The 27603-nt window shown below is 36.6% G+C and overlaps 1 protein-coding gene across 1 annotated transcript in view; it reads right to left on the reverse strand.

Annotated features, from left to right (window-relative positions):
• Window positions 1-11025: 11025 nt before the first annotated feature.
• LOC116707856 (LHFPL tetraspan subfamily member 6 protein) overlaps window positions 11026-27603 on the reverse strand; it is a 65955-nt gene continuing 49377 nt past the window's right edge. The window contains exons 3-4 of the mRNA XM_032545519.1: window positions 18497-18595; window positions 11026-11808 (exon numbers count right to left, since the gene is read on the reverse strand). Coding sequence (XP_032401410.1) covers window positions 11690-11808; window positions 18497-18595 — 218 coding nt within the window. The 3' untranslated portion in view covers window positions 11026-11689. The remainder of the gene's footprint in view (window positions 11809-18496; window positions 18596-27603) is intronic.

Genomic DNA, 27603 nt, shown 5'->3' on the forward strand with positions numbered 1-27603 from the left:
ATGTGTTAATCACTTTGTACCAAAGTCTTTGTTGAGAAATCACAACCTTGATGCCTTTTGTGTGGAGAACAGAGCCACATGAATTCCTCAGACAGCTTTTCTTTCTTTTTCTGAAACCAATTAACAGTTTACTTGGGTGTGTTGGGGAATGTTCTCTTTAAATCCACACTTATTTCATGTTGATATTCTTGTCAGTAATGTCACAGTAGATTTATCCATCCATTCCTTACTTAAACTATATGAAGCCCATATGATGTAAGAAAGCCCACACCAGGATGTTCCCACCTCCACATTCGTTCAAATATTCTGCAGCAAACTTCAAGCGTGAGTCCGACTCAGTGGAACTCTTTGCTATTAGTATGTTCTGTAAAGAATGACTAATTTTTGCCAACTTCTCTGTGCAACATGTTGGTCTTGAGAAACCTTTTCTTTAGTACATGTTAAACACAAATGCTTTCTAAATACTAATTGATTCCTGCTGGTTTCTTGGCTTTCCATGCCTTTTTTTTTGTCTCTTCTGTGTGTGTTAAATATGTATTCCTTTTAATGTTTCACTTCACAAAATATGACATCCGTTTCTGTGACCGCTTTGCATGTAAACATTAACCATGTTGTTGTACTAAAAATGTATTTAATGTGAAAAAAGTTAAGTTTAAGATATAATTAAGCAACACCAGTATCCTCTGCTTTTGTGGTAAGTATGTATGATAAACAGGATTAAGATATAAGAACGGTAGATGAACTAGTGTTTGTGATAAACTCTTTACACACCAGTAGTTGCAGAAATGCTTATACTGGAATTTACTTTTATCAAAGACCACCTAGGTGGAGGAACTCAGTTTGAACAACAATTTGAAATATGTTATCAAGTTAAAAGCAAAAAGAATCACCCATGCCTCAATACTTTTGTTGCAGAATAAAAGCCCCAGCATGTTTCTCGTGGGAGGTCTCAGTTGTGGAGAATGTTGATAGCAGAGTTGATTACAACAAACAGAGATGCAGTGTTGTACCAATTTTTAGATAGCAGTTTAGAAAGTGCTGGTTGTGCAAATCTTCTCTGTATAGGTCTCACATTATAGCCTGCCAGGGTCCTCAAATATTATCGCTCCTAATTATCTTGTGTTGAAGCACTCTATGGGTTTATGTTCTTTGAACAGAGACAAGGCTGTGAAGTGGTTTTTAACAGTCCAGTAATGGTCAGTGTTTCATGCAAAATGACGATTTTGCTAACTTAAGAAAGCTTAGTGTAAACTACCAAGAGATTAAATTTTTAATATTTAATATGGATATTACTGAACTTCCATAATAAAGAAACACTAGACCCTGCTGCCTCAGTATGAATTTAAAATAAAAAAGCTTGATCGATCAGACATCTCTAGGTGAAGAAGGAAAATACTTCTCATCTGGCCCTCAACATACCACTCCTCTATTTGAAGCAATTTGGAGGGTATGATGAAATAAAGTGGTGAAGAAGAGGAGTGAGGCGAAATGGAGGCCTTTGGAGATTTGGTTGTTTATCTCATCCTGAGAAAATTGATGTGTTTTTCATGAAGTGGTCCAGACGCGCAGCCTGCAGGTTGATTTAATTACAGTTGTCAGAGACAAAATGTCAAATTAGCAATGTACAAACCACACAGAAACATGCGTGGTTACATATTTTACCGTTTAGAGCAGCAATAAAACATTTCTAGCAGTGTTTTATACATCATCCTGTAGAATATTTATCCTATTTCTTATGAAAGCATTAATATTGAGATATATATGTATTTTTTTATAGTAGCTGAATGATTTAACCCCCTAAAATAATTATTTTGTATTGAAGGACTTTGAGCTGTTTAAAGACATTATAGTGTGTTGCTAAAAGTTTCATGGCCCTTGAACTTAATTACATTTTTTTATTCTATAACTAGAAAATTCTCTATATTTTGTTAGCATGTTATGTGATTGACCAACATAAGGCGGTGCAAAACTATGAAAAGGATAAAAAATAATTCTTAAAAATAAAAATCTGACTGGGTCATTGTTACACATAAGCATGTGTTCATCTGACCCCTTCCACTGAAGTGATTGCTCAGGGCTGGGAATATTTAGGCTCTTCACAATCCAATTAATTATGAGTCAGAAAGTTAGGATTAGTTCAGTTTTTGTCTCATCTGACCAAAGCAGCTTTCCACATGTTGCCATGTTGCCAACATGGGTTGTATCTGACTTTCTGTGTTTTCTCCCCAGAAATGGTTATTTTATGTAAATCAATAAATCAATCAGTTGATTATTTGCTAATTACGTGACTTCTAGTAGTAATTTAGTTAGAGGTATCAAAGTAAATTGAGGAATGGTCCAGAGACTTTAAATATTTGTGCAAAGCAGTTTTATTCAAAGACTACGTGGAAAAACTTTTATTATCATTTGGAGACTTTATAGTGATTCCATGTCCTGTATATTACTGAATGGTTTTCACATCATACCTGCACATTACAATCCAGGCTGTACCAGTAACCTGTTAGCTTAATGAGTGTTCGATTTTTGAGAGGAGGATAAGGCTGCTCAAGCTCAATCTTTCTTGATTCCCCTTGTTGGTAATAAGCCTGGCTGGTGTGTGTGTGTCCCAGAAATGAGGATGAAAGCAGCAGGGTAGGACTTTCAACACAAGCTTTAAAGTACTTGGCCCACTTGGCAGTCAACTGGAGTCAGTTTTTGCCCGATCCTCAAAGCATTGCATTGTCTTTTGATTTGATGTCTTTGTCTGTGCCAAACATTTGGCCTAGTTTCAAGTCTCCAGCAGAAGAAGCATAACAAAAATATGATGCTGGCACCAACAGATTTTCCAGCATGTTTAAAAATTTCATTAAGTAAAAATAGAATTAAATAAAAGTTTCAATGTTATTTTCCTTCCCTTTCAAAACTGTGATAATTTACATTGTTTTATTATGATAACATACAACACTGATAGAATTCATGGTGTATGCCTCTTGTTGGAAGTATAGCTCGAGGTTTAGGATTGTCATGTGAGGAAACAGTGGAAAAAGTTCCACGGGCATGAGTACTTTTTCAATCAACCATGCCATTTTGTCATTGTTTCCTGGCACAATGACTCGTGCGTTTAGGGATGTTTTTGGACAGATGTCCTGGCATTTTCCCGGAGTATCCTGTGGAATAAATCTGAATTCATTCCTCCGTACCAACGATGGCAAACCATCCTGGCTCAGATGTAGACAATCAGAACCAAATTCCAGTTCTTTAGAGAGCAGTGGCTTCCTCCCATTGCACCCCAGCCATTCTTGCCATTGTTTCTCTGTGTTCTCTTGATGGTGGACTCATGAATATTAACATCAGCCGAAGTGGCAGAAGCCTGTAGTCACTAAGAAGTTACAGAGGAATGTATTTGCACGATATAAGCCTGACAGTGTCTTGTTTTATAATCTGCACTCAGTCTTTCTCCTGAGATCTTCCCTGGTGCTGTGACTAATTTCCATGAGCTGGAGTTATGTAGATTACATAGAGACATCTCTTCGCTTTAAATAATGGCGACTGGCAAATGACACATTATAATTAATGTAACGTTCAAGAGTGCTTGACTTTCGTCCATAATTGCTTGATATCTAATTAACCTGCTTAAAAGCTTTTTCCAATTAAGTTGCTTTAATCTGCTTTGGTAAAAATATAATTACAATCTCTCTTGCCCTGTTGCTTTATCTGAGACAGTTTTATTTTAGGTATCCTAGACCAACAATAAATTACCAGTACACTGCAGTGCTCAGAGCTGCCTCATTCTATCCCTAATTGCAGCTGAAGTGCTCTTGAGCAGTGCACTAAACCCCAAACATCTCCCCAGGTGGAATGAAATGTGGCAGCCCACAACTCTAGGAGTCTTCACTGCCTCTTTAGATGCACTTGGCTGCTCATTAGAAGATTTGAAAGTGGTTTAAAGTGCTTTGATGAAATAAATTTTTTCTTGATGTACATTTGATCTTGATGAGTTTGTGATTATAATGTAACAACATGTAGAAAAGTATAAACATGTTGAAAAGCACTGCAACTGTGAGATAATTACTATTTTCTCTAGGAAGACACTTTATCTTAGAAGAACAATACATTCCTGTTGGTTTTATTGTTTTGGTGTTACTTACAGTACATTGACCCATTGACACTGCATAACAACTTTCTGGCCACTTGAATGAAACTCAGCAATGACTGGTGTTATTACAATTCTCTGAACTTTGCCTCCTGTCAAAAATCTTTGTTGACTTTGTTGGGTCTCCGGTGACCTAATGCAACAAGCAATATCACTTCACTCAAGCTGGAAACACCTGTGTGTGCACAGGTGCACAAGTGCACATGTTTCATAAATAAATCGTTGCTCTGTTGAAACCGAGCATCTTACCCTGCTCAAAAATTCGTTGCAAGTTTGCCCTTTACCTCTAGCTAACTTCAAACAAACCGCTAATTTAGAAATCCTGCTCACCACAAGCCTGCACGTCCCTACGGGTTAACCAGTGAACCTTGAGATCTAATCCGTCCATGCTATGTGTATGTGAGCTTTGAGAAACAGCCTCTGATTCTCGTTGCTGAACTGGTTTGTCTGGTGTGTTATAATAGATTCCATGTACTTTCATGTCTGTTTCAACATGTTTTCGTAAATCATTAAATCCAAAATTTAAAGCTAAACGGCAGATACTTTCAAGGGAAGAGAAAGACATATGAGTAGGTTTTAAATGAACTCTTTCCGGAGTGGAAGTGGGTTAAAAGTGGTCATGCATGCAGAGTGACAATACTGAAACCAAGAAGTGCTTCATAAAAAAACTGAATAGATGACATCATTCACACAAACACCTCACATCTGTCTGGTTGCTGTCTGGTTTGACCTGGTTTGATCTGTCATCAGCCACAGCTGAGTTTCCAAGAGTTCCTTCAAGTTGCCCTTGTTAAACTTGTAAATCTACGTAAATAACCTTAAACGTTTCACATTAATGACTTTTTTTAATGAATGTCTTTTGTTACAAAAAAAAAAAAGTAAGCAAAAACATGTTTCTCCAAAGAAAACTTTAAAAATAACCCAGGACTTATAATAAACTGAAATACTGATGACTGAGTTAAAATTGAAATGTTTAGCTGTCTTTTCATTTAATGGAATGATTGCATCTCGGACATTTTGAATGACAAAACTACCTGAGTTATAAGATATATTTACTACGGTTACAATGACAGTTTGCTGAAATTTTTGACCTCTGTCTTTTGTCTAAAGAAAGCCTTTTGAGTGGAATCTCTATTCATAAAATGTCCCATATTATTAAAGTAGAACTAGTTCTTGTTCTTGATTATATTGAAGTATCCAGAAAATAAGATCAATGTATAGGAAAGGATCTTAGATATGATAATAGTTTAATGTAGTTTAGTAATGCTATCCAATGACAAGGAGTGAGGATGCCTATTTTGTTTTGCAGTGATTGTTGAGTGAATCTCATTACATTCTTGTGTCATAATAAAAACAAAAACATGTCCTAAAAGGAATTAAGTTACTAATTTATTGTAAGCTTCAAGATTTTATCCTTTTTTGAGTCCCAGTTACTGTGATTCAGTATGTTGTGCATGAGTCACAGCCTGTACATTCAGCCACTTTATATGTAAATAACTTGCCAGGGGATGTTCAGTGAATTTCACCTGTATTTTTTTATTTATTTATCTGTTTTGGTCCAGCTCAGAGAGAAAGTCAGCTCAGCCCTTTGAACGGAGCGTAATTCCTAATCTGAATTGAAAGACAAATCACATTTGAGTGCAATTAACTAAATATGTATTCAATCCAGTGACATCCCAACTTGTAGATATGGATAAATGAATGTTGAAAGTTAAAGATCACAAAATGTTTAAGTTCTAAATGGTTACTCTTCTGGTGTAATATTCACTTTGCAATTTTTAATAGTTTTAAACATGAATAGTTCAACGTTTCCTTTTGAGCAGATTGGCCTTTAAGAGCAGCAGGGAACCATCAGGCAGAGGAAATATTCATTATAAAGAATCAACTCATGTAGATTTTTTAGTTCAGCTGCAAAAGTTTGTCTCTCCAAACGTAATTTTGAAATCAGCCATGTATAGGAAGGTAGAACACAAATCAACACAAGAAACTTACAGTCCTGCACACAAGTGTTGAGCTATGTTTCTTCTCCTTAGATTTTGCATCAAAGGAAAGAAACTTTCTTGATTTTTAGTCTCGAGATACAGTATCGCTTGGTTTTTGAAGGTGTTTCAAAGTGTTTCTTTGAGGACTTGCTGTTTTTAAGATTTTTACCCTTTCTAGCTGAAAACAAGCAAGATAAACAAGAAAAAAACAAAAACCCAATGGGGCTTTCTATAGCAAAAACATAAAGAAGGCTTTTAAATGTATGGAGTATAGAACATTATTTCTACATGAGCAAAGAACCGAAATTTAAATTGTAATTTCTAGAAATGTTCCTAAAAGCAAAACTTAATCCTGTTTTTTGGCTGGATCTAAACAGCACAGTCTGGAAACAACTTTTTTTTTTCCAAAGACGTTACTAGCCAAAACATTTTTGTTCTTCAAAAACTTTATCTGCTACAAATACAATTAGCATGAACATTTATATTTTACAAAGAAAATGCAGCTAATGAAAATTATGCAATAAGTAAAGGCACTTTATGATTCTAGTCATCCGTGGTCCATCAAATCTAAACTTTAAAGCTAACTATAAGTAAAAATGTGGAATTCAAATTGCTGCATCCTGGTCTGTGTGTGGACGATCTTTCCCTATGCATATTAAATCTCTTTAACAGGAGCATTAGATTAATTATTAAGCTCAGATTTTTATCACTACATTTAAACTTGGCTATAACATCCCAGAACTGATTTGGATAGTGCACTTAGTTTTATTCTTGACAAATTTCTCCAAGTCCCTCTGAAACCCAGGAGAGAGAGAACTGTTGTAAAATAAATCTATTATAGTTTCTGACTCAACTTGAATAAAGCACAGTTTTCATCCACATACTTAAAGACTGATAGTTTTTGTTACAAGGGTAAGTCCTGTGCAGCAATTTTGAAATTAAGCTCCCTTACTTTATTTGAAACGCAGTATTGAAAATGAATCATCCAAGTTTTCCTCCACTTTATATTTATACACTATGCATTCCAGGACACCTTTCCTTTGGGTGACACCATACTCGAATTACATAGGACTTTCCTTGTATGCTGATTTGAGCATTTCTTGTTCTAGCAAACTTTTATATAAGTTATTTGCAGACTGAAGCTTTGATATTAAAAGTGTGCTTCATTAACTTAGCTATGCCTGAAGGAATGGCTTTCACAACAGAGGCAAACTCTTGGTATTTAACTGGAAAGCACTTACTTTTCAGAAAATGCTAAAGTTTACATTTATCCCTAAATAACTCTGCAACAAATATTATACTTACATAACTTTGAAAGGTTTACTGGTAACTTAGAGACAGTAAAATTGCAACTTAGCAAACGTTTGACCCTTCTACCATATATGTTGGTTTATCTGTAAGAAACAAAACTGTGTCATTGGCAGTTGAGACATCTTAACTTCTATGCCAAATTAAATTATGACTGAGTTGTGTGAAATATTTGAGAATACAAGTTCAGTAATGATAAGGAAAAGCAAGAATATGGGGAGGCCTCTCATACACCTCTTCATATCATAAACCTTGTTGGAGATAATATATTTAAGCTGTTTATTTCATTATAAAACATTTTAATAACCTTGATAAATAACTCTCCAAAACCTAGAATTTGTAGTGTGTTCATTAGAGTCAAGTTCCTTATAAAAGTCAAAGAAAATTATCAAAACAGCTAAGTTTATAAAATTTGAAAGAACATTGCATAGCATTCAGTCTAAAGGTGGATCTTTCACTGGATTTTTTTAAATTTTTGTTTTTACAATTTTTCTTTCATTTGGAAATTGCTTTTAGATAAGATTCCACCTGCTTCAGAAAATATTACATAAAGTTTAATAAGTATAAAATTACCATATTTAGATCATCATTGAGGACAATTTAGAGAAACTTGTTCAGAATTCTATTAAACAATAAATCTAGATTTATTGTTTAATAATTTATTGTCAAAGCTGTCAAATATGAATTGTGTGTAGAACAAAACTAAACAATGGCAACATTTAGTTGTATTCTCCTCAGCTATAAAACTAACTTTCTGAAAACCTTAGATTCAAAAGCAACTACAAATCAGGATGGAAAACATTACTGTTTACTGCAGCTTTCTAAACTTTCCCCCTTTTTTTGTTTTGGCTTTTTTCTATTTTTTTCTATTATTTTCTAACTGATGAGCAAGTATACTTTCAATGTACTTCTTCCTTTAATTGTAATTCCTTCACCTTTGTTTGTTTTTTTTCCTTTTAATGCACTTTGAAGTACATTGTGTTGTTATGATTCGTAGGCGTTTGAACGTTCGGGTTCAGTTACTGTCTGCTTTGATCATTTCTTCTTAGTTTATTTTCTTATATCTTTCTATTTTAGTTTATTCATTGGGCAAAACACAAAAAATTCTCATTGTTGTGTTTTGGATTTGTTTCGTTAGATTAGTATTTACCTCTGTCTACTGTTCATGTTTAATTTCCTGTTTCATTCTCCTTGCGACCTGTCCCATGTGTCAATTATTTCTTCAATTACCACAGCCTGCTCCCTTCCCCAGCTGCATCCACTCACCAGTAATGAGCTCTTCTGCTCCCTTTAGTCATTTCCACTTCTCCTTCTAGTATTTGAGTTCCTTTCTCCCCTTCTATGTTTTCTGGATCTTTTCGTTTGCTCCATGGTTCCCGGTTTTGTTTTTATTTTCCTGAATGTGTGCCCTGGCTCCTGATGTTTTCCCATTCTCATTTGAAGTTGTTTTTCAGTTTCATTATTAAATACACATCATTATGATCCTACCGAGCACCAGTCTACATTTTGGTCCTTCCTCACACTCGCACATCATAATGTGTAGCCTGGAAAGATGTGAGGCAAAAACATAAGTATGACTTAACTTTAAATATCTTAACATTGTTGATCTTATCCTTCACCCGAGGTGGCTTTAAACGATCATATAAAATTTTGGCTCATATGAAGCAATATTCTGAGAATAAAGGAAAGACCATGAGCTATTTGCAAAGCACTAAACGGGGCACTCTGACAACACAGCACTCTTTTAAAAATGTAAGGCTTTGTAGAGCTAATTGAGTCTCTCTTCAACTTCTGTGTATCACTCAAGAGGGAGCAGAAGGTTGGTTGTCTGTTTTGAACAGAATAAATTTGGTGATGACTCAGTTCATTCGTCATAGTTGACTCTCCAAACAGACACAAATAAAATTCCGTTTGAAATATATTGAATCAAAGAAAATAAACTTTATCTAGGATTCATTTCATTTCAGAAAATGTTACATATAAAAGATGATTACTGGCCTGTTGAGCTTGTGATTTGTCTTAGTTGAAGGTCTAACATGAAAGCAGGTGCATTAAGTAAAACTGACTTTTTGAGACTAGCGACAGCAGCAATTAGCAAACACCTTAAACTGCATGTCTGCTGAGCTAAGAATGGAACCATTTCTCAATCCATTGCTCCTATGAACAGCTGTAAATGACTTAATGAAAGATTATTGTTATGATGATGACGATGTTATCCTACAGGCAACGTGTCGGGAAGAGTAAGAGCTTTGTAAAGAGACAGGACTCAATTTTAAGGCGTCAATTTACAAAGTCAAATTTCTTTTAAGTCATGCTTTACATGTACAACTACTTCTGTAAGGTAACTGAATGTAACGTAGTTACTTGATTGTGCTATAAAATGGCACTATGTGCCTGGAAAATACATATTGTACTTTTAAATGTTTATCAACTAAGACAAGGCTAAAAGTGATGCCCCCTTTTTAAATCAGATAGTCAATTTAAAGGACATGTCTTTTAATAAAAGAGGAAATAAACATCTTTGGGATGATCTGTGTATGCAAGAAATGTGTGGTCCTCACTACATAACCAAATTATTCTGACTAGAGTAAACGCATTCACTTGTCAGTCTCCATTCATGACTATTGCAAGGGAGTTTTAATGTTGGTTCATAAGAGCAGCTGTACTTTCAAGTTTGCACACATTTTACATGTTTTAATACAATCAGTCGCCGATTTCTCACACTGAAGGGTTGCACCCTGTCAGTCTGAGGTACCGGGTGTCGGAATCAAGGAGTAAGCGCTCCAACTTGACCCCAATATGTCTGCCTTTGCTGATGAGGCAGCTGGTTGACTCGCTGCAACAATCGCTGCTGATATCAATCAGCGCCGTAGATCAGAGCGAGAGGGAAAAGGAAGCAGAATGCAGAGGAGCTGTGCTAACATATTAAACATCAGATCGTGCACCCAGAGATATTTCTCAAGTGAGAACGGAAGGGAGGGGTGTGTGTTTCCATTTTCTGCTCAGTGCTGAGCATTGTGAGAAAATGGAACTGCTAATGAGGGCCAAAGCACAGTTGCATTGTAAATGAGCTGACTTTGTGTACACGCAGGCGGGGATAAGGTGTTTGTTAATCAAAGGAGGAAAAATCATGGAGGAGTAAACAGCTGAAAATAGAAGGTGAAAAGCTGGGTGCAGCTCGCTCCTCTAATGACACATAAGGCCGTGGTAACAGCTACCAAGAGGTTATCGTTATTGTTATTCCCACCATGCATTCAGGTTCAGGAACTGTGAGATACCCCCTGACATTGAGCTGGTAGGCTGCTGGGAGCAGAGCTGCTCAATTTCCCAGGGTGTGATTAGATCGCAGGCTTTGTCTGGACCACTTTAGGGCTTTGAAGCTGAGAAACCTGATCAAAAAGGCAAATTCTCTGACTAGAGGTCATAAGATTTAGCTAATTAATAACAGGAAAAAGGTTAAATTCACAGAGCTCATATGTAGCAAATGCTCCTAAGATAAGGAAGTTGTGGGAAAGGCTCTTTAGGAATGCGAAGGCCTTCCCCATTTTGCTCCAGGGCGTGCTTTAGTCGCTGCAGGATTTGTGGAAAAAACACACATGAAAGCAGGATTTAATTAAACATTTATTTACAAAACAAAAAGCATGACAAAGAATATTCTGAGAGTGAATACAAAACACGTGATAACATGATAAAATACATTACCATACACATTGTATATCTTATGGATGTGTTAAATAAACTCTGCTTAAATGTCTGATATTTGAAAAAAGGCTGAGCCAAGGAGGGTTGGCAGCCAATTTTCTGGACTGCTTTACATTATTACAGGTATTATTGCATTTCAGGTTGTTTAAGGCAAGAATGGGAGACACAGAGGAGGTGGGAACACTTCAGGAATAATGAGGGAATATATTTTCTGCTCTTTACAGGCCACACCATCACATTAAAATTAATGAATTGAGAAGATATAGATAACAGAAATAAAGGAAAACATAATGTAACAACTTTACTAATACGCTTGGTCCATACATCTTTCATTTAGGAACATCTTTTAAGAGAAGTTTTCAGAGCCATGTGTGTGCTGCATTATGAAACAGTCCCTGCAGTCGTCAGATGAGACGCGTCCCGAAGATTGTGCAGAGCACCGTAATGACTTGGCGTCTGCGGTGCCTGATGTGCTGTACTTGTCTGAGTCCACACAGTTGGAGTCCCCTCCCTTTTGTCATACCGCCCAAGGTCTCAGTCTGTCCCTTTCTCTCCGATTCTCTTGTCAGTATGGGTAATGCTTCTGCTTCTTCCCGGCAAAGCAGGACAGCCAGGTGCAAAGGAGCATGGCAGTGGCCGCACCCGCCCCCGTGCAGTAGTATGCCCAGCCGATCTGACAAGAACCTGCAGAACAGAGCAAGGGATTAAAGGAGAACATTTTTTTTTTGGTCTTGATTTCAGCTGCCTGTGAAGTTGGGTAGCTTCTTCGATGTCAGATATCTAAGAGAAAAATTTTGTAGATTGAAAGATATTTTCTAAAAGTTGTATAACCAGCAGGAAAAAAAGTCAAAAGTGAAAACTTTGACATAACATAATTTGATGCAGTAAGCGTCTTTATGTTGTCCTAGCTACACCACTTCTGTCTTATTTCAAAGGTTTGTTGGAACAGTAAAACAATGGTGTTATATTTCTGCTCATGTATTACATGACAGACGGTGGAAGCTTTTATAATGATGGTACATAATAAAAGAATAATGCTATTTTTCTGCTAGTATATATCATGATGAATTACAGATGGACCAAGTGGAGAGTTCCCCACCACATTCACATCAATTATGCAGAGCCTGCACCTTTTATAATGATGTAATAGACTCTCGGCTTCAGATTTCCTGCACCACAAAAGCTTCAACACAATAGTTGTTGTTGTTGTTGTCACAGTAGTAAAGTTACAGCGCTGAACTAAAATTTCACAATTAAAAACATTTATTCTTCCATCCTGGCAAATGAGATATAAGACTGTTAGTATTTAAATACTTGTTGAGGTTTAAGTTAAGCTATATATATATATATATATATATATATATATATATATATATATATATATACAGTACAGACCAAAAGTTTGGACACACCTTTTAATTCAATGAGTTTCCTTTATTTTCATGACTATTGACATTGTAGATTCACACTGAAGGCATCAAAACTATGAATAACACATGTGGAAATATGCACTAAACAAAAAAGTGTAAAGCAACTGAAAATACCCCTTATATTCTAGTTTCTTCAAAGTAGCAACCTTTTGCTGTGATTACTGCTTTGCACACACTCTGCATTTTCTTGATGAGCTTCAAGAGGTAGTCACCTGAAATGGTTTTCACTTCATAGGTGTGCCCTGTCAGGTTAATAAGTGGGATTTCTTGCCTTATAAATAGTTATAAAAATAAAGAAAGCCCATTGAATTAGAAAGGTGTGTCCAAACTTTTGGTCTGTACTGTATATATATATACAGCATACACTAAACATACTGTATTTTATAATCCCGAAAACTATAATGGTCGTTAGCAAACAACTGGATTTTCCACATATATCTCTGGGTATTTAAGAGAACATTTGGGGAAGGAACATCAACATTAATTATCCATAGTTTTATAATTTGGTGATTGTATGTATGTTTTTAAACTGAGAGTTATATTGCTAAAATTAATTGTTTCACTATATTGATTATTTTTCTAACAAACTGTTGGGGAATCTATTATTACAAAATAAAATAAATAAATACAATTTCTGACAGGTGTGCTGAAACTGAAAGATTCCCTGCGTCTTAAACAGCAGCTAGAAATGTTTCATTAAAAAATGCATAATATGGTGTATAATCTGTATGGTGTGTCTTGGGTATACTGTAGAATATGTTTGACCCTAACATGTTAGTGTGAGTTGAAAGGAATGGAGCCAGATGCTTAACATTTTTGTTCAGGCTGCTCCTACATTTCCCTCTTGCGTGTGAGAATCATTAAAACAAAAGTAAGGAGCAAAGTTTAACCTCATTCTCCAACAGTCTGGTATGCGACAAATTAATTTAAAGGACTTTTAGGAATGCTTTTGAAAGCACAACATTACTGCAGCATGTGGAAGTAACTTTTAGAGAGGCACGTTTGGAAAAATTACGCAACATTCGCATTGGCTTTTGATATGTTGTAATTGTTGCAACAACTTTCCATAACTATGTTGCTCATTTTAGAATTCTGATTTTTTGTAAAAAATGGGACAGATTAAATGTCTGACCTCATACAAACACATCTGTTGTACTAGATATTGATTTCAGGCCACTAATTTAAGTAATATTTTGGCTAACTGAACTGTGTTAGCTAAAGTTGATGCATGCATAACCAATAAGATATACACCATAATGTTATTATCAAATAGAGAGGCTTCAAGAAATTGGCCAAAACTTTAAAACTGAATCTTTTCCAATCAAGGAACGTACCAAACCTAAGAGTTTTCAGGTTAGACTAACAACAACACACTTTGGTCCCAATGCTGCTAGTAAGTGAAGAAGACTCAAATTGAGCTATTTTAAGCACGTAGCACGTAAAAACCTCAATTTTATCTGACATATGCAGACATGTTTACACATTGTTGAAATAAAGAGAGAGAGAAAACGTTTAAAGCAGAAAGCAGAACACAAAAGAGTAAAGTTGATATTTTATATTTTTGAGATTTTGACCTCTACTATTAGACATGCTGGATTTGAAAATCTACATTCTCAAAAGAATACATATAGACAGGTGTTTCGATATGACTAACTAACTAACCAACTAACTAACTAACCAGCTAACTAACTAAAACATTAATAAAATAATATTTTTCGGACTTTCCCTAAAACTCTGAATTTCCATTTAATTAAGCTTTTCTGTGTTACGTCTCTTCCTCTCTCACATAATCTCCTGGTGTAATGTCACCCCAGCTTATGAATATTTAATGATCAGTCACAGTTAGACAGATTTGCTGAATTGCACCAACATCAAATAATATTGTTGGTGGATGTCACAGCTTTTCAGACCGTTTTACCAACATTGTACACCTGATAAAGCCTTGGAGTCAACAGCAGCTGCTTTTTAAAAATATCATTACATTCTGGAATCTGTCCTCCCCATTTGCATGAGAGTATCATTCTGATGCATATTCTGTAATAAATCTGGTAAATATAAATAATTGTGAGGAAATCTGTAATGATTTCAGCAATAAAATTTAAGTGCCTTTGTGGTTCAGTCATACTGACACCTTGACCAATAATTTAAGAGTTATGACCATTTAAATATTTAAATTCAGATAGTGGGTTTAGAGCAAAATTAAAAAAAGCTGAATAGGAAGCTGAATTGCCAATTATGCAAGAAGCTTGTTTTAAAAGATATTATGACCTAAAATTGGATGGAAATAGTAAGCATTGCATGAATAAACCCTGTCACTTGTGTTCTCAGTGCAGAAAAAACCTTCAAAGATCGAACACAAGGTAATTATTTTGCTTCATTGTCACACTCCATAAAAAATAATGGACATTATTCATAAATATTTTTTTGTGTTTATAATTTTAAATGATCAAAGTGAGAATATTTCATTTACAAATACCCTGTCTGGTCAAAGCAGAGAGAAGTTTTGTTTTTTTATGCTTTTTCATGTTGAGATCTTCAGATGCAACACACACACCCAGCGTTGGTGATCTCCAAAGGCATTTTGAACTGTCGTCTACACTCCTCATGATTAATAAATGAGAAAGAGGAATTAATTTGTGTGAAGATCTGTGTGAAATCTGCTGCTCGCATGGGACAAAAAAAAGAGAGAAAAAAATCATCAGCCTGTCATGTCGCTTACTAGAGCAACAGCAGCTACAGTCTGAAACAAGAAAAAATTAATTTGCCAGGAGCAGCAAATGACACTCTGAAGCAAGCATGCTTGTTAACAATAATGCTCAAACAGTCTGCTATTTCAAAGAGGAAATCACAATGTGAGAACTGGATACCAAACATAATTACTTCTGATGGCATGCTCTGGATTTAATTGGGAAGGTAACTAATCAATGAATCATTGAGTTGATTAATATGGAGAAGGTTGTTATATAGATCCCGTCAAATTCAAATGTAGACATATTGACAGCTGTTGACTATACGAAGCTGTAATTTGTTTGACACAACCTTTTTTTTCTGCAGTGTTGGCTGTCTTTGAAAGCTGCAGAACTGCAGGAGAACAAGTATAATTGGTGTTTTTTGTCTTGTTAAAGGACACAGTGTTCACTGATCTTTCATCCAGCTGTTCTGGGTAATTTGTCAGAACAATTACTGACAGAAGAATGTACTCTCATGGCAGTTTGTGTAAACCGATGCAAAATAAACCTATTGATTCATGTTCTAAAACGTGACTTTCTTTGTATTCATGTCAGGGAACATGAAAAGGGGAAAACAGGTTGTGGTATAGTTCACGGTAATGAAGAGATATGGTGTTTGGAGTCAACCGACATCTGTCAGCAAGCTCTGCGTGCTTATATATAATCTATGATGTTGTCTGCTGAAAGAAACCAAAAGGCTGGTTAGCTTTAGAATTAGCACGAGCCAATCATGGGCGGGTCATGCCTAATAAACTGACCTTTACTTTATGTGCCCTTTTGGTTTTCCACAAATATAACATTAACCTGAAAGTTCCTCATGTATCTAAAGCTAATCAGCAGTTGCTTACAAAAAAGACTAAAGGCCAACTGGCTTGCAAGTGATAAAGTAGTAACTCCAGTGAGTAAACAGAGCAAAACTTATGAGCTCGTTTACATGTTTATTGCCTCTCAGAACTTACAGTCCAGCAGTGGCTATAAAGTCTGCTTGTCTTCTGTGACTTATTTGAATTTCAGAAAGATGGTTCTTGCCTGCCGTCCAGAAACAGAAGTGACAACATGCAATTATTGCTGGCCTATTTGAGGTGAACTAAATATAGCAGAGTAGTCTGGCATGTCACTGTTTTCACCAGGGCATTTATTATTGCTAAAGCAGAGGTCATGTCATTATTTACTAAACTGAAATTAAAGCTGAAGCAGATATCAAGAGGAGTTTAAGTTCTTCTAATCTGTCTCATACGATACTGTCTCGACATACTGACATTATTAACAAATATTTAGAAAACGTTTTTTTTTTTTCTACAAAAGTTACATATTGCAGCTTTAATTTAATGATGTAAAGTACGCCCCATTAGTTGACAGACACATTTGACTTGAGAATGGAGAAAGAAAAGCATTTATAGGTTTGCCACCTTAACATGATGGAGGGGTTTGTGATTCCCCCATCATAACACCAATAACACCATTATTCCTTTAGAATATTAGTCTAAGAGAAAAGGTCAGAATAAGAGCTACTATTCAGAGATTTTAAGGGAGAAAGACAACATTTGCTGGTGTACCCAACCCAGAATCAGCACTAGAGGGGGTTCGAAATTGTGTTTGTGATTCTGGGCCCACAAATGGAAAAGTGGCCACCTCCACATAAAGCCCACAGGAAGAAATGTGGACTAATGGTTGACATAAATATCGTTCTGCCTTTATAATTCCAAAAAGCAGTGTTAAGTATCTTTCTAATTGTCATGTAGTGAACTTCAACATTCACATTGCTGAAACTTGAACAGCAAAGTAAAAGAATAGATATTTTAAACTTGAGAATAATCTTTCTCACTGAAGAATGATGGACTTCAAATACTTTGGGGATGGTCTCATAATCAAGATTGATAGGTCATAAAATTGTGTTTCTAAGATCATTGCTAATGTCTTTCCTCCGTGACATTCATTGTGTTTACACAAACCTGTATACTCCAAGACAGGCAAAAGATAAAACTCTGTTTTAATGTACGTGGTCAGACAGATGATGGTCAGTTATTCGTGTGCATTTGGTTAGAAGCAACTGTACAGTATATTGAAATGAAAGTTTTTACATATAGCTTTTCCTTTTTTTTGTCTTATTTTTGTTTAATTAATAATATAGATGTGGAAATTATTGTGTATTTTTAGACAAAGTCAGCTGTTTAGAAACTAGTAAGGGACAAATGAGTGTAATTATATTCTATTTAATGGGGATTTACTTTATTTTTGAAGAACTAGAGTGTAATGATACTGTCAACTAAAATAAGTTTTCTTTTTCAAGTTCCAACTGGGCACAATGGTAATTAAATGGTTGTTTCTGATCTGTGATGTTTCAGTGGCTCTTGGTGGTAAAAGCACTTCCTAAGAAACATTTTATGTAATTCATAACACTAAATAAAGGTTATTTTTTATAGAAGCAAAACTACATATAATACCAGTTTATATTGAACATTTCCAATGTTGTGTGGAGTCTAAAATCCATTCTCATACAAGTGTCCATTAGAAAAGACTTGAACAAATTACAGAATTAATTTGAAAAATGTCATTAAAATTCAACACATAACTGCATTTTCTATTTAAACACAGCCTGTTTGTCAGTTGTACAATCTGAGCTCCAAATGTCGACTCTAAACACAACCCAATCAAGCCAGCCTAATGAAAAATTTCAAAATGGATTGTCTTGCGTTATTTGTCTAAATCCTACTAAATATCTCTCCCTTCTCCCCTCTGAAGTTTGCTGATGAAGCAGTTCTTAATAAAATATTTAAATGAAGTAAAACATTCAGCACTATTTGATTAGCATCAAATATAGGAGCAGTGAGATGAAAAGATCTCCTGCCTCCCAAGTGTCTGATAAAAAAGCATATTACTGTCTGTGAGTTAGACCTGATAATGCCAGCTGCATACAGAGCGCAAGTCGAGTTCCTAGTTATTCTCGGCACATATTTATAGCTGTAACCAGCAGCTCACCAGCTAGAGGAGGCTCGGCTGACTTTATATCATGAATTTTAAACACAAGGAAATCACGGCTCTACAGAATATGACAGCAAGAGAGGCAGGTGTCTGTTTTCTGAAAAAAAAATGGATTGTATGTCATTGCTCAGACAAAGTACATATCTCTTTCCTAGATTCTTCGCTTATGGGACTAAAACACCCAGTAAACACGAGACGAATTCATGAATTAATGAATTTGTAGTTTCTTACCCAATTTAAATTGGCCTGAGCTGTTGCTGCAGGTCTGCTGGACTTCTTCACTGTCCCATCCCAGTGGATAGAGTGCACAGCCCGACCCAATGAGCAGACCTAAAGAAGAAGATGATGAGAAAATGATGAGGCGGCTGCAGTAGAGGAGCCCATCACAGGGGACTCGGAAATATCACAAAACATGGCTGGAGGCTGAGAAGACACGGCTTATGAAAGGAAACCTGCATCAAGGACAGACTCTCATAATTAAGCTCCTGGAGGACGGTTGGCATTGCTTTATGGATGGATCCCTCAGGGTTTACATAATTTGGAAACCTGTCATTGATATTAATAAAAATACAAAGCAACATGTTGCGTTTTTGACATCATTATTTCATTATTAACAGTTTGCAAAAGTGTTCATGCCACTTTGACGTCAAGTTCAATTCTGAATATTCAATTTAATTTATCTGGATTTTATGTAGTCGACTTACACAAAGTATCACATAGTACTAATAATTCAGTTTTATTTTTATACACTTTTTTTTTTTATAGAAATAGCATACCATGAATTTATCTGGACAAGGTATTTTTTAGTTTCTAAGATAGCCCAAGATTGATCGACTGAAGAAAACCATCTTGAACATGTTCTGTAGATTTACTGCCTCCCCAACATAGTTGGCAGCAAACTGTGCACACAGTTTCCTACGGGTTTCTTCTATCTACACTTGGTAAAGGCCAGATTGTTTGGATACATGAATAATTGTTGCTCTTTTAATAAATTAACCTCATTCTTACCTATTCAACTATTCAGACAGTGATTCTTGAACTGTCTGAACTATAGTGCAAGCTGCACTTTTGTGAATGATTTTTGTAAACTCTTTTCATTTCACTTCCCAGTTATGCACCACCTTTATTGTTTATATGATAAAATTCCAACTAGATTATTTGCTATCTGTATTTACAACATGTCAAAATGTGGAAAAGGTCATGGTTTATTCTTATAAGCAACAGGAGAAAGAAGGATTAATTTTTATTCTTTGTTTTGTCCATGTCAGATACCAGCTTGGGCACAGCAAGCCCTAAACCATTCCCCCAAAAATTCTTTGTAAAATGACACGGATTGTGATTTCACACTTCATTCCATTTTTACTGCAGCAAAACAAAGCACTCCTCAGCCAGCAAATCATCAAACTCGTGCAAATTAACAGCAAACATTATGCAAATCGCTTGGCAATTTCTCACACAGGCAAGAGTGAAAAACACAAGCGTTTTTTTCCCCCGCTATGCAATAATTACTGTAAAACTCAGGAGAATCCTTGAGGGACTGCTTTATGTCAGTGATTAAAGAGACTTATGACTGTGCTTAAAGCTGCTCACAGAGACAAGAGTAAAATCTAGTCAAGGCCATTACATTAAGGATTAATATCCTCAATATTTGCCTGTAGCCAGGTCCTGACAAGTTATTCCCTGAATGTCAAGGACTGTCTCTTAAAATTATCCTGTGGGGGCCCCTTGTAGGTGGCTCTGCCATCACATTAGCCTAATCCTCTCTGATGCGTCTGCCCTGCTATCAGTTTTGGGATGTGAGGATGGCAGCTGAGGAGAAAAAAAAAAAGAAAAGCAAGAAAGCACTGCCTTCCAACATGATTAGCTGTACCATCCAAGGCTGCCTTATTACATCTAGACTTGATAAGAAACAGAAATTAATCCACATGCTAATGGAGATGGGCCGAACAAACCGACTAACATTTGGGGCGGAGTGGGAAAAGTGAAAAAGACATCTGTGTTTTCTCCCTCCCCATCAAAGTGCAAAAGGACAACGTGTTTCTGATGCAGTTGTGTGAGAAAAACAGAGTGTTTGACTGTGGTAGTGCTGCTAGAAAATCAATTCAGTGAAACTCTGGCATACTGATGAGAGCAAGGGGATATAAAACAGGCTTTGGCCAAGTCTGTATCATTACAGCTGAGTATCAGTGGGGGGATCCAGGGATATTCACATATGCAATAACTCACCCATTTCTCTTCAGAGCTTTAAGAGAATTTCAGATTAGTCTTTGCTGCACCCCTGAAAAATTACAACATTTAGCTGAGCATGCAGGAAGAGTAAAACACAAGCAGGGCGCATTAATCCCTTGTTCAAGCAGCCACCGTGTTACAGTGATAAACCCAACACCCAACATCCTGCTAGGTGGAAAAACACCCATAAACAGCAATTTGAATATTTTCAGTTATATAGTGTGATTTAATGTGCTAAGATTCAAGGTTGTAAGCATATAGACTGTAAAGCTTGCCAAAGTGATTACATATGCATGACTATTATTAAAGAAAATCTCCAATTCTCTTTTAAGTGCAAGACACAGATGCACCAGCATGTAATCAAATTGAATGTCTCTGCAGCAATACAGAAGATAAATAAAAACAAATGTGTGATTAAAAAAAATATTTATGTAAGCTTTCAAAGAGCAAAATTTCCATTTCTTTAAGAGAAAAAGCTCAACATGTCTGCTGAAAAACAATCAAACTATTGAGTCGCTGTAGACACAAAACACACAAAAAGCAAATAAAAACTTTTTTAAATTGTTTACAATTTTAAACAATTACAATTTTAATTTTAAAAAGGCAATCATTTGATTTTCTCTCTTAGACCGCAACCCCCTTCCTCCATTATTATTATTATTATTATTATTATTATTATTATTATAGTAGTCACAGTTCATGATTACAGACGCTCTCAGTGAGTGCTGCCATCTGGAGACATCCTCGAAAGCTAATTTTAGGAAAGGGGACCAGAAAAAAAATCAGCAATGAAGGGATTAAGCTTCTCGGCATCCCTGGGAAGGCTTATTATAGGCACTGGTTCGTGAATAAACAACTGTGGGAGAATGACAAAGAATTTGAATTCTATAAATGTCAGAAAGGCTTAAAAAAAAGCACTTGCAAGTTTTTTATACCCCTGTTTTAGCTGAGTTGGTGGAAATGTTTGTATTCTCAACTGATAGTCAAGGTCTGAAGCTGAAAAGTTGGAGAGTTGCTGCTCTAGCTTGTTGGAAAAAATGATGCTACTGATTGTCGCACCTAATTTACACTGCATGCTTCTCTGCTCCACTATGTAATGGACTCCACAGTAATTAGGCACCCATTATAGTCAGGGAGAGCGTTTATACTGCCTCCACAAAGCTGCGCATGACAGCGCCATGTGAAGCACATCCACGTTGCCATCCGTCAAAATTAGGACTGAACTTATTTTCCTGGACACCAGAGCAAGTATGGAGTCCTGTGGCCTCCTGGCCATGGACATTAACCAGATCTTACCCAAGCAAGACTGTATGGTCACTTTTCAGATTTATGTGTGTTTTCTGGATGCTTACATCCTTGTTCTTCAACTGAATTTGAGGGGGGGGAGTATGGGGTGCCCAAGATTCTTTTAAGTGCTACTCAGTCCCCGTACAACCACAGAAAGACTTGTGTCTACATTCTCGGCACAAAGTTGAGTGTGGTTCCAGCGGCCGTTGGATTCTGTCAGGACTGCCATTTCTCCCCAATTGTTCTCTGTAGCTTTTCTGGACAGCATCTCAAGGTTTACTGTGGAGAGGGAGTTGTCTGGCTGGGGAACCTCTGGGCTGAACTTTGATGTTTTACCTATGATTTGGTTCTGGTTAAATCAAGCGAGGACTTTCAATGTATGGAGGAGTGGTTTGTAGTCTGAATGCCTCTTAATGGAAAAAGGAGGACTGCTTCCTCCAAGCAGGGGGTTGGTCTTTGAGTCAATAGGAGGAGTTCAATTGCGTTGTTGATGATAAATAGAGTGAGAGCTGACTATGTTGGTTGGGGTCGTGTATGCAGTAATACAGGTCTTGCATCAATCTGCCAAGATGAATGAGTAGATACTGTAACATGATGTATACATTTCACCTCTAAAATCTAAATCATGAATGAATGGATGGATAATTTAAAAGCAGAAGGAGAATTCTCACAACAACAAATATATTAGTCAATTTCTTTCATTTGGCAAAATCAGAGCAGGTCAGACTACAAACAGTTGCTGCTTCCAGCAATTTTAAAATGAGAACTCTCTGATCCTGCAACATTTGAGTGGGTGAAATCAACGTAAGGCCTCACAATTCACCATGACACCATTAAGACAGACATGGCATAGAACAAATCACTGTGGGGGCAGACAAATAAAAATATGAACGAATCACTAAGGTGCGATTCAGGTCTGTGTCTAATGTGGTCCCACGTTCCTCGTTTGGCTTTTATCTATTCGATTTATTTATTTTTTCTGGAGATGGATAAATCCAGCAAATCTCATCCTCCACACTCAGTATGCGGGCTATTGAAAACTGGAGGTAGGAAAGCTGCAGACTGGGATGTGGGAAAAAGATTAGTAAGAGTATAAGACGTTCTTTCACAGAATGTTTGCGAGCCAAAATGTTAAAAACATGCAGAGCTTTCAGAGGCAACTACCTTTAGGCTGTTATTCTGCATGCACGCTGCTGTGCAGAGATACTTCCTGTCCTTTTCACCAAAGCTGACACCAACACGCTACAATTTGCACAAAAGAGACATTTGGGGATTTGTTTCATTTCACGTGTGCTTGTCAGCTGCTGGAACACCTAAGAGTTTCTGTAGCTGTTTGAGCCACAAATGAGTGCAGTCTGGGTAATTTGTTTCTTTAATGAGTTTGATAACCCACCAAAACTCTATCTATCTATCTATCTATCTATCTATCTATCTATCTATCTATCTATCTATCTATCTATCTATCTATCTATCTATCTATCTATCGACATAATCGAAGCATTTTTCAAATTTATAGTTTACTTTGCTTTATAATAGAACTTTGTTTTATAAATAGTTTTCTCAAAGGCATGCCTGGAAAAAGCTCTTTCTGTCATACAGGTGGAGAGTTTATTAAACTCTACAGGGACTTAAGGTAAAACTGAGTGCTTGGGTCAGTGTATGGGGTTAGGTTGCTAGCTTTAACTTAAAGTGATGTCAAGGTAGCTCTCAATCTACAAGTTACAAGGCAGGATCCTTTATTTTGGCTGTGGTCATTGGGTGTGGGGGCTTGCAGTGTTTGGGTGCTTTGGGTTTGTGAGGTGGCTTGCTGGGTTGTTTGCCCTCTGCTGCCTCATGGTGCTTACTGCTTCAGATTTATATCTGCCCCGTGCTGCTGTATTTGTAGGCTTGTCGAGATTAATTGTATGATAAATAAAATGAGCTCGATAAATCAAAATGTGGTCGATAGTTTCAAGGTGCAAGATTGATTGTGGGAACTCTCGCATCGGTTACTAGCCAGGCTCATGGAGTGGTACCACAGAGTGCAGTATGAAAGTCCCATGAGCAAGAGCAAGCCAGGAAAATGCTGGTTTAAAGTGAGGGAACACATCTGAATTCAAACCGAATGGCCGTGGTGAGCCACTTAACCTGCGGAGTCGGCATCTTGCATTTGTTGTAAAACAGAAGCAACTAAACATGGAAATACAACAAATATGTATCAGCACTAAAATTGTAATCATCTGATTCAGATGTCCACTGCTTGGAAAAAATAAAAATAAACTACAACCAGCGGTAGACTGTCTTACTGACAGTCCACCGTCAATGGGGTGTATAAATGACAAACCAAACACAAAAAGGCCAGCGCAAAATTAATACCGTTTATTTAAACGATAAAAGATGCTGCCCTTTAATCCTATTATAAAACCAGCATTTCAAAAACTGCTACAAATATTTGACACCCAGTACACAGTAGTAAATGTAAAAGTTTACACTTTTTATTAAAACAAAAGTCCTAACTGGCACTAAACAGTCTGTTTTCCCAATCTAAGCCTAACGATTAATATATTTTGAAGGGCAAGTTTGTTTACAGCGACTTCATAATCCATTTTATTTGTTTTTCATTTATTTTTTGAGATATTTAAAATGTCTTCCAGTTCCAAATCTAAATTTTCTTCAGAAATTAGTTCCTTGATCTTTGAAAGAGTGTATTTGCATTATTATGGCATTTTATACTATTTATTATTGCCCAGCAAAATTTGCTACAGTCAAAGGTCTACATGTTTGTTCTTCAAATTTGCTGACTTTTAGGGACTGCTCCCAGGCTTGGTTGAAGTGCCTTTGCTAAAGCCTCTATACTTTGACTTCAGACAACATCTGCCTTCATATCTGTGCGTAGATCAATAGAGGAGCATGTATCATTACATGAACAAACAAAAAAGCATAATCCAAATCAAAAAGCCAAATCAACAGAGAAAATTTTCACCAGACACAACCCAAGCCTGTATAGACAATCCAGGGAGATTGTGTAAAAAGGAATGGTCAAACATCTCTTTTTATATAGTCCAACTTTGTAAAAAGAAGTAATAGTCAGTATCAAAAATCATTTTGACACCAGGGTTTTTGTTTGAAACAGTTCTTATCTTTATAGAGAATTGTTAAAAAACCAATTCTCCCCTGAACTGAAATGAAAGAAAAATGGGTGGTATTTTCGGATATTTTATTATGAGACCATGCCAAGAAGAATTCATTTTAAAGCTTTTTACACATCTTTACCAGGGGGACCAATAAATGTAGCAAGCACTGTACACTTAGTTCTCTTGACTCACACTTTCTGAAAACTGCAACATGAAAGCAACAAGATTGAAACAACACTAAAGTCTTCATTTTACCACTTGCAAACCAGAGGTTACATTTAGAGTTAAAATTCTAATTTCCTTCAGGCTACTAAGAACATCCTCAGAAATAAAGCATCATCTATATGGACAACCAGATTTTTTTGTGTAGTTTTGTGTCCACAAAAACACAGACTGGAAATCTCCCCTTTTCACAAACAACTTAACTTTGCTTCAAGCAAAAGGTCGTCTCATGATGAAATTGTTGCAAGACTTCACAAAGCTACCACGAGAATAGTTCAGGATAAATTCAACAGAGGGCTGTTTTATAGTCAACGCGGCTGCTCCATCACACTGCAGAAGAGGACGAGTTATAAAAACTGACAACACTGTACTCTTCCTGAAAGGTTTATGGTGACTCCAAAGAACTAGTTTTCTTTAAAAAGCATCAATAACAACATCAGTTAAAAGTTTCATTTGCCTTCAGCTTTCTGGGAGTTTAAAAACGGGTCCATCAACACATATCTTGGAGAACTGTTTACTTTGCACTATGTGTTTTGCCAATAATCAATTTTTTTTTTTTGGCTCAGTTGCTATGGCAGCCAGCTGATACTTGATGGAGTTCAGTGGAGGAGGTGAGGATGAAGAGGAAAGGGTCAGAATGAGTGTACCATGCAGAATATAAAAGGGCAGGCCAGCTTATTCACAGATTGAGTTTCAATTGATCTATGCTTAGTCATTATCAGGCTCACTATCACAGGCCTAATGGCTCCTATGAAAGACTCATGTATGGACTGTGGAAGAAAGAGAGTTAGGTTGAATAGACTTAACCTGATACAATCAGCTGCACATATCCAACATTCAGTTCATGAGTTCTGCTCTAATATAGCAATCTTTATTCTTGCCTCAGATTTCATCATCATAGTCGAGTTGAGTTTTGAAAGGGAGGTTTGAATGCTTTAAAAAGCACACAGAGAACAGTCTTATTCTTCCAGGGCTGCGCTCTTTTTTTCTGTCAAAGCTTTTTACCTGAATGAAAAACTAACCCCTTTTCGTATCCCCTCACATTCTCTGATTTGCAGAGTTGCGATGCCTTTTGTCCGGCCCTCCTGCTCTCTTCGTTGAGACCCCAGGAATTTCTTTACCCTCCTTCATACTGAGACAATGCCATTCAAGGTTATCATTCAAGAGGCCAAAGAGGGCAAGGGGGAGAAAAGGCAGTCTGTTAAAGCTGGGGAGACTTTTGGTGGCCAGGGAATTGGGGTTGGGGAAGGGCTTGAGTAACCCGGATTATTGTAAGACATTCCCTTTAGGGTATGCGGGATTAAGTAAGGAAATCTGAGAGCAACTTCAAACGGCAAAATTACAGACCTGAAAAAACCAAAATAACTTTCACTCTAATATATCATTTGCTCAGACTTTATTTCACTTTTTTCTTTATGACAGCTAGTGATTTAAAAGTCACTGAAAAACTGCACATTCAGATCAGTTTGAGTAGATATTGTTAGTATATCAATGTCAGACTAACATTATCCTGTCTCTTGAAAACAGAAGACAGGAGACATTTTAAATTAAATACTGCATTGAAAACTTTTCCTATGTCACTCACATAAAGCTTTCAGAAGTTATTTGACTTGCCTGCTTTAAAAATGGATTAAAATGGACTAAAAATGTTTAGTCCATTTCCATCCGATCCAGTCGTCCGACAACCTTTGCAATCGAGCTGAGTCTTAGCCTAATTGCGGTGCATTGTGTAGCACTTGGGGTAACAAGAAGTGATTAACACCTCACAACTAGCTCTTCATTAGCATTCGTATAGTGGAACGTAAATCAAACCCCTTTGAAATTCTGGTGTTGAACTTTAGAAGCAGTGCCACAAGCCAAAATTATCTGAAATTCTCACAAGTCACTCACTGCAATGCTTTACAAGGAAGTATACGAGTAACCTTGCCTACTATGATTAAGTGCCACAAGCAATGTAATATGTTATAATTATGCCTAGATGTTGCCTGCTTGAAAGTGGACATGCGAGTAAAAAAGACAGGCAGAAATTTGAATATTTGAGATTATGATCTCAACGGAATATGGAACATTCTCTTCTTGTCAGATTTAAAGCTACGACGTGTCGCAAACACTTGTACTGTACAAACCGCCTTTGAGTCCTGAACATTGGGTTGTGCAGTGTGAGAACATGATTTGTGGGTTATAAATTATTGAACCCTGCATTGTGGTTGTAGAGTTTGAGCTGTAGTTGAATGCAACAACTGAAAATATGTCAGTGTAAGCACAGCCTAAGGAACCCTCTCGGCATGTTGAGGCCTGTCCGCTCCCTCACTTGAAACCCAAGGCACACATCAACATGTTCAGCATGCACACCTACATTTCTTATCATGTTTCAATTCTCTCTGTTGCCCGACTTGCATCAACACAGTCGCTTTCAGAAGGGCTTTAAGCCATGTGGCCACTGCTTCCAGGGAAAGCTGAAGAGCTTGTCTTTTTTTCTCTTTGAGC

This window comes from Xiphophorus hellerii, chromosome 18, assembly GCF_003331165.1.
Source record: "Xiphophorus hellerii strain 12219 chromosome 18, Xiphophorus_hellerii-4.1, whole genome shotgun sequence".
Lineage (NCBI taxonomy): Eukaryota > Metazoa > Chordata > Actinopteri > Cyprinodontiformes > Poeciliidae > Xiphophorus > Xiphophorus hellerii.